This window comes from Lissotriton helveticus, chromosome 3_1 (assembly GCF_964261635.1).
Source record: "Lissotriton helveticus chromosome 3_1, aLisHel1.1, whole genome shotgun sequence".
Lineage (NCBI taxonomy): Eukaryota > Metazoa > Chordata > Amphibia > Caudata > Salamandridae > Lissotriton > Lissotriton helveticus.
The window spans coordinates 154,636,675-154,644,227 of record NC_136061.1 but is presented as its reverse complement, the minus strand read 5'-3'; the positions used below and the strand labels follow the sequence as shown (position 1 = coordinate 154,644,227).

The following is a 7,553-nucleotide window of genomic DNA, read 5'->3' as shown; positions in this document are numbered from 1 at the left end:
TCCGCAAATACCCGGATAGGTAGTCCACTGCGAGCGGACACAGGATGTGGCGCAGTGCCCCGCATTCGAGAACAAGCACAACCAGTCGAGGGCACACCACGTAGAATGGCATCCAGCCGGCCCCCCAGGTTCCGGGCATTATCGTGCAGGGCATCCCGCAAAGCACCCAGTGCATCCAGGATATCGCTGGTTACCAACGGCGCCCCAGGAAGAAAGGATGCAGCATTCGACTCCACCCGGGGCTCACAGGCTTGCAATGGCCCTCGAAGCTGACCTTCAGCACCTCCTGCGATCATCCGGTCACCCCGCCGACGCCCCTCATAGCACAGCAGGGCCAGATGCTTAGGTACAGCAAACTCAATATCGCCACCACCCACGGCGCTGATCAATGCCGGCAGTCACTCGGACCTTCAATCGTGCCCAGGGTCATCAAAAATATGTGCCGAGTGTGCGAGGTATAAAATGGCTTCCACCACGGCGTAGGGAAAGATGGAAGAACTGGCCGGGTCTTCTACGGGCTGGGGAGATGATACATTGTATCCCGCTCAGCAACAATACCTTCCAGACGTGCCGACTCAAGGAACAGCGAAGGTCTCTGCAGCGGGAAGCGCAGTACGGCAACTTCTCTCCAGCCGTCCGACTCCTACCCGCCTACGATGGCCGCCGCCGCTGTGATCTGGGCCGGTCGTCCCTCACGGACAAAGACCCGGTCTCACCGCCATTAGGAGCCGGGGAAGGAACGAGGACATTACACCCCTTCCGCCGCTGGAAACACGCCGGGGAACACACCATCGAGATCGGAGTCACCTCCCCAGTCCGAAAACTCGGCTCACAAGCAGGATAAATTCCAGGAGAGATTGCAATGCGGGAGGAAAGCGAGAGGGTCGGCGGAGCCGAGGGTTTAAGCGGCCATCATGGTTGCCGGCTAAGCTCCTCCCTTTTTAGTAGTCTTGACGCGATAGGCCATATATAATTGTCGTCCGCCATTTTTGGCATTTTCTGTGCGGTTTAGCGCACGGCAGTCCATTAATTTTAATTAGGAGCTGTCAGGGTGCCCTTCTAATGCAATGCAGATGGTCTGAGCGCGTTCACCATTCTGCATTGCGTGTATCGGGCGCGCGTTTGTGTAATGTGGCGCTGCCTCCCCTCAGGCTGACAGAGAGAGGGCGGAGCCCGCGCCCAGCCTCACTGGAAAGACGACACCGGCCGTTCGGCTGCTGCTCCTTTCATCTGCCGGGTTCCTCCTTTTGGTGTGTCCCCGCGCCCCCTATGTCTCTGCTCCTCCGGGGGCCTGTGGACACCTCCGCGGGGCGCTGCGGCTCACAGGGCTGGGACAATGCCTAGGTGGCCGGATCGCTATCCGCGGCTGTATTCACACCTCTCCCGGCCGCCCTTTTACATGCACAGTGCGAGCGGGAGGTTGTGGCAAGAGTGGTTTTGTGAGGTGTCTCCTCAAAAGATGCGATGAAGCCGGTCCACGTGCATTTGTATCGCAAGCTCAGCCGGGGGTGCTATGAACAGCCCACATTCGTGGAGTTCTCACCGTGCGCTGATTGTCATTGCTACAAATAGGATATTTGCTGATTCTGAAGCTCCCTGAAGGCAAGCAACTAAATTATAGGCACATGCATGTTCCGCCAATTACCTCCTTGCAGGGGGAGTTTAGAAGGAGGGGGATCGCGAGGAATCGTGTGAAATCAGGGCAGGGTTTTCAGTCCTCGTAATCCAAAATTGCTTTACCATCACCCCACTCCCCCGCCCCCGTCCAACACACACAAGATACACCAAAACAATAGCAGAAGCCCCGTCTGGGTATAGCTTAACACTAAATTACACGAAAAATCAATTTCAAATAGGAGAGTAGACCTTTTGCCCCAAATTAGCATAACTACTCATTTAAGTCCCGTCCCACCTTTTTTAGGGCTCGGCGACGTCACCACTTCGTGAGTGCAGAGTGAGTGTAGAGTGACAGTGAGTGCAGAGTGACTGCAGAGACAGTGTGTAAGGGTGCAGAGTGCACATTGTGTGAGTGTGCAGAATGAGTGTGCAGGATAAACAGTGTGTGACTATGCAGGGTGACATTGGGAGTGTGCGGGTGAGCAGTGCGTGAATGTGTAGGGGCAGTGTGTGAGTGTGCAGAAAACACCACACACACATACACCACACACACATACCACACACACACACTATACACACATACACCACACACACACCACACACACATAACGCACACACAAACCACACACCTCAGTCTCTCAACACCACACACTCGTCACCACTCAACACAACACACTCACCACCACACTCACTCCCCAGGCTCACCCCCACAGACTCACCACCACACACTCACCAGTACACAGAAAACAACACACACAACAACACACCCCCAGCCGTCAATGAATTCTTTCACCATGCACAAACACCAACAACCATCAGCCATCTGTGCACGCTTTTCCCAAGCACACACCCACCAGCCGTCAGTGCACCCTTCCACCAGGCACACACACCTCCAGCCAGCAGTGCACTTTTCCACCAAGCACACACACCACCAGCCATCAGTGCACGCATCAATTGTTAACGCATCCACAATTAACTATTGTAGCAATCGCAGTATGGTACACTTTACTTTTAAACATATTCATCTAAAGCACAGCATGCCACCATTGCTAAAATTACAATCCAACCCACATAATTCCACTACACACCACATGCACACACTCCATAACACATGGCGCCGAGATGCTCCCTGGAGCGATTGTTGCGCGGTATAAATGGGCAATTACATTACATTACATTACATTACATGGCGAAAAGACATTGCCATTTACAATGCCATAAGCTCAAACTCAAATAAATCCGAGCCCGATTGCATTTTTTTTTTTTTGGTTCAACTGCTTTTAGTATATCTGAGTTTCAGTACACTGCTTCACACACCTACAACCCGGAGGCCGATGGCTACAATGCAATCAGGAGAAGTGAATCGATTAAACACAGCCTTAAACCGGCATCCCGGAGGCCCGGTGGCGCTTAACAGAGATGTTAGAGGAGCGGCTGTCAACCTACGCAGTGGAGTGAAAGGTGCATTATAGGACGCCGTGCAGTAGAACAAGGAGTGCGTTGTAACAACCCCAAACCGTGAACATGTCCCCCCACCCCCTCCCACATATTAAAAACAAAACATTGGTCAGTGAGTTCCATCAGTCTCGCTCTAGTACAGCACCAAAAACGCAGCATTTGTAGAACGTGTCTATCTGCCATCGCCCCAGGGAGAGGTACTTAGTCTATGTCTTCCGGGCCAACCTGTAGGAGCAGGGGGGGTTGGCATATGTTACCTCTAAATTCGTTCCAGCTGGACCATACGTCTCCCCATTTGCGGGGGCAGCCTCTCGTTTCGTAAACAGTCTTTTCTTGTAACATGCACCAGTCCATGTCGCTTTGCCAGTCTCTCAGTGCCGGTGGATTAGGGGCCCCCCATAGTCTTGCGATGTTCCTCTTTGCCACCATCTGCCCAAGTGTCACCCAGATCTTCCCTTTAGAGGACCGATTGCATTTCTAATGCTTGTTTTTTACTGCGGGGGAGCAGCATAAAATAATTTGTAGAGGAGTACTTTATGGTAATACAAATTAATGTGGAAATTAAAATCTCAATGTTAGGTCTTCCTTTTATGTTCCTAAATAACTGTTAGCATAGATGTTGACACAACACTTTTACTTAAAAATAAAATATATTGAATCTCCAAAACAACATGCTTTCAATATTGAAAGTTGTTCGTATTTTGGCCAAAGAATTTTAAAAAAATTGTTTATTTAAAATCAAGAAATTGGTTTTATATATAGGATCTTTTCGGAGCACTGCATTTGGATCCTTGCAATATTTTATAAGGTGCGTTTCAGCCAAATGGAAGGAAAAAAAAAACAGGGTTAACGAAAGATCAAGGGGATACTATTCCCAGGCCTGAGCAGCCATTTTGTTTCCTGCACACACTGCTATACTGCGGGAATTTAGCTTTGTTTTCTGACGCTACTCTAGCTCGTTTAGCGCCAGGCACGATGGGAAATGTAGTCCACGCGCCGCTCGGATGTGGCTCCCTCTTGCAGGATTTTGGAACACTGAAATACAAACCCCAGCATTCTTCCTGGAATCCACACGCGCGCGCACTACGGGCATCGGTAAAGTAACCCAGTATTCCTTGGCTGCGGTTACCGGTATTCGGGTAGTTAGAGGTACAAAGTGTACCAAATATCATGTTTTAAAGTTGTGACGCAGAAGTCATTTTCCAAGGGGTATTGCCGTGCCCACCCTATAAATTGAGGGACTGCGTGCGAGGGAAATCCCCGCCGCGGGCCCATTGTTTACCCTCCCGCGTTGGCTGGATCAAACCCGTGCTGTAGCGCCCGTGTTCCCCTTGGAGGCAGCGACACCGCAGAAGCTTTCCACATCCGGATACGACGCGAGCGTGCGCCGCTGCATTACTAACAGCAGTAAGTCTGAGGTAGTGGTTGCTGTGCAGTCAAACACATGTTTCCTCCTATTCTATGCACTGCCTGAAGAGACTTGGCGACCAATCTTTCACTCGTTTAAATCCAGGTCGTGTCCACGGAGTCATTGAGCATAGGAGTAAGTGTGGTGGTGCCGACCAGCCAAGGGTCAGATGCTTCCTTTGCAAAATCATTAGCAGGCAACATTGCCTTGTAGTATGGCTCTGACTATAAAAAAGGAAAATGAGTACATCCTAGGGCGTGACGGCGCTTGCCAGATTGATTTCCAGTCACTTTTAACAAGGGAACCACTCGCGCCGCCGGCTCTAATATTTCTGCTCCTGGAGTGGGAGTGATGGCACGCGGGAGTTCAAACTTTTCCCGGAGGTTGTTGTAGCATCATGCAGCTATCTCGTATGTTTCCGCGTGTACAGGCGAGTTTATTGCACATGCAATTCTGGATTGGCCATAGACAATTTAAAAACTCATCTGTACTGCACCTGAAAGGGCACTTCTGTGTGTGTTTTGTTTCCTTTTCCGGTTTTAGTGAGCAGGTTAACTTGTTTTCCTAACCTAGTTTCTCGAAATGTGTAGTTTGGTGTTGTGAATTCTGAATCATTTCCAGCAGCCATCAGAGCTGGTTCCTGGATGTGTGTGGCAGATATATCTTTGTAATAAGATGACAGCGTGCTTACGTTCCAAATCCCATTCGCGTTGTGCTTAGAAATATAGCTATGAATTGACCATGCATCGAGGTGTTTGTTGGCGCTTCATTACACACATTTAGAATATGCCATAAGAAACTGTAATGATTTTGAAACAGTAGATTGTGTTTGACAGCACTAGTGTTCAAAACGCCTATGACTTGTTCAGAAGACTAAAGCTTCCCTGCCCCCCGTGCCCTACCACACCCACCCCCAGTGCTCGAACCGGGTGCGATGGCCCTCATTTCACAGTTTAGTGTTGGCACAAAGTCGAAATGAGCTATATATATATATATATATATATATACATATACATATACATATACATATACATATACATATACATACATACATACATACATACATACATACTGAATTGGAGTTTTAAACTCCTTACCGAGTGTTCTAGATTGAATGTATAATCATGGACCGACCGTTCACGCCAAACCCGTATCCAAGGTGCTCTGGGAATGTTGTTTATTTTTCATCAGATATCCTGAAGCATGGAGGCGTCTCCGTTATTCTCTACATTGTTCTTTTTCTGTAAAATTCTATTTAAGAGTATTGGGATCGCCACAATGCATAATACTCGTGGCATGGCTAGCAAATACAATGTTATGGTCTCTACATTGACTGTTTGTGTAACATCTTGATCCATTGCATTCACTTATTGATGTGTGATATCATACAGAAAGTTGCAGTATTTGGACAAGTGATAATTTCAAACATGTCATAAAACACATATAAAATATGCTTGTAGTGCTTTAAACATTTACATATTTATTTATTGTGGTTAGGATTGCAGGCCTCATGAAACAGCAGCGTCTAGTGTTAGATGGTGGCTTGTAACATCTGTTGTGATAATACTTTGATCTTCCTCGGACAATAACTCTAGCTCCCCTAGTTACTACTTATAATGCTACCCTAGACATCCGAAAAAGGCTTGTCCTCTTTTTGTGGGACAAAAAAACTCAAGGTATTTGAAATGGCGCAAGAATACCAATTAATTGGCGTTTAGGGGGAAGGTCACAAAATGAAAAGGCTTGGGTAGATAAGAGAGGACAAGGCAATTTGGGAACTAAGATTCCTTTGCTTGACATATTCCAAGGTAACTTCGTTTGCCCCAAGCACAGTGAGCGATGCATTCCTTATACACTGCCCATCCTAGGCCCAGCTTTTTAAATCTTTCCTAGAGACAGCTGTAGTTGTTATGCCACGCACGTTTTGTGTATGTATGTGTGTGTGACGTGTATTTTTTTGTGTAACTTAAAAAATTGTGTGTAAATATACATATTTATTTCTCGCGCTACCACTCAAAGAAGGAACCGCACTCCAGAATCTAGTGAAAATAAAGTATTTACTTAGACTGTTGAGGTCGAAACGCGTCAGTCTAAGTAAATACTTTATTTTCACAAGATCCTGGAGTGTGGTTCCTTCTTTGCACGGCAGCGCAAATCAGTGAATAATATTTGCGGGTCCTGCACCCGCCGAACCGGCACCAACCCTGCATGGTGGATGTGGTTGGAAGAAGTGCAGGAGCAGTTTGATTGTGAGAGATGTATGTATATACTCTCCATTCAACTCTTCCCTTCGCGGAAAAAACAACGAAGAGTGGACCCAGATACTGGTGCGTTTTCTTAGTGCTTTATTTGTGCAAAATAATAAGCCAGCAATCCGCAATAATATATCTCTATCTATATCTCTCAGGCTCGTGGGGATGTGTACAAAAAATGAGCAGCACACTACAGCAAGTCGCCTTTCCCCATCGGCTTTTAATTGGTATGGGCATGCGCAGCAGGAGAAAATTAAAAGCACCTGACTGTGCCGACGCGTTTCGTGAATTTACTTCCTTTTGGATGCTTGAAGTCAGGAAAGTGCATGTTGGGGTTTTGAGTTCCTTCGTTCGGCGATATCACGTTCCCTAATGGGCTGGTATTCAAAAGTCCAATGACAGTCCTAGATGGATGCAGCTTTAAATTCAATGCTTTATGAAGGCTCTGCATGAGCCTCTCCGTTGGCGCATCCCCTCAATCAATACTTGCTGTATACGATGTGAGCTCACCAATCCATGGAGCTCCGTGGCTCCACTCTCCGTGGGTGGTGCTAGCTCAGAGGCAGGATTGCCGCTAATGCATCAGGCTCGTGGGCATGTGTCCAAAAAATGAGCAAATACAACAGTTGATGGACAGAATGCAGAACAATGTCATACATTCACCCCAGTACAGAGATCTGGGCCTAAATACATCGTTTTTTTGCACTCCACACCACCCCAGTTCAGACATGGCCATATGCAAATCAGCCTTGAACCTGTGCCTCATGGGAACAGTCCAGACCGAACTGCCAAGCCATGTCTTTCCTGGACCCGGAATC

The 7,553-nt window shown here is 47.8% G+C and overlaps 1 protein-coding gene across 8 annotated transcripts in view; it reads left to right on the top strand.

Moving 5' to 3' along the window:
- The first annotated feature begins 4,127 nt into the window (after positions 1 to 4,127).
- GTF2I (general transcription factor IIi) overlaps positions 4,128 to 7,553 on the top strand; it is a 1,750,178-nt gene continuing 1,746,752 nt past the window's right edge. For 5 of the 8 annotated variants that reach the window (XM_078679425.1, XM_078679424.1, XM_078679420.1 and 2 more), the window contains exon 1: positions 4,473 to 4,618. In XM_078679425.1, the coding sequence (XP_078535551.1) occupies positions 4,537 to 4,618 (82 nt within the window). In that variant the 5' untranslated portion in view covers positions 4,473 to 4,536. Of the gene's footprint in view, positions 4,619 to 7,553 lie in introns of all 8 variants that reach the window. The other 3 variants (XM_078679426.1, XM_078679428.1, XM_078679427.1) reach the window with 2 other exon arrangements.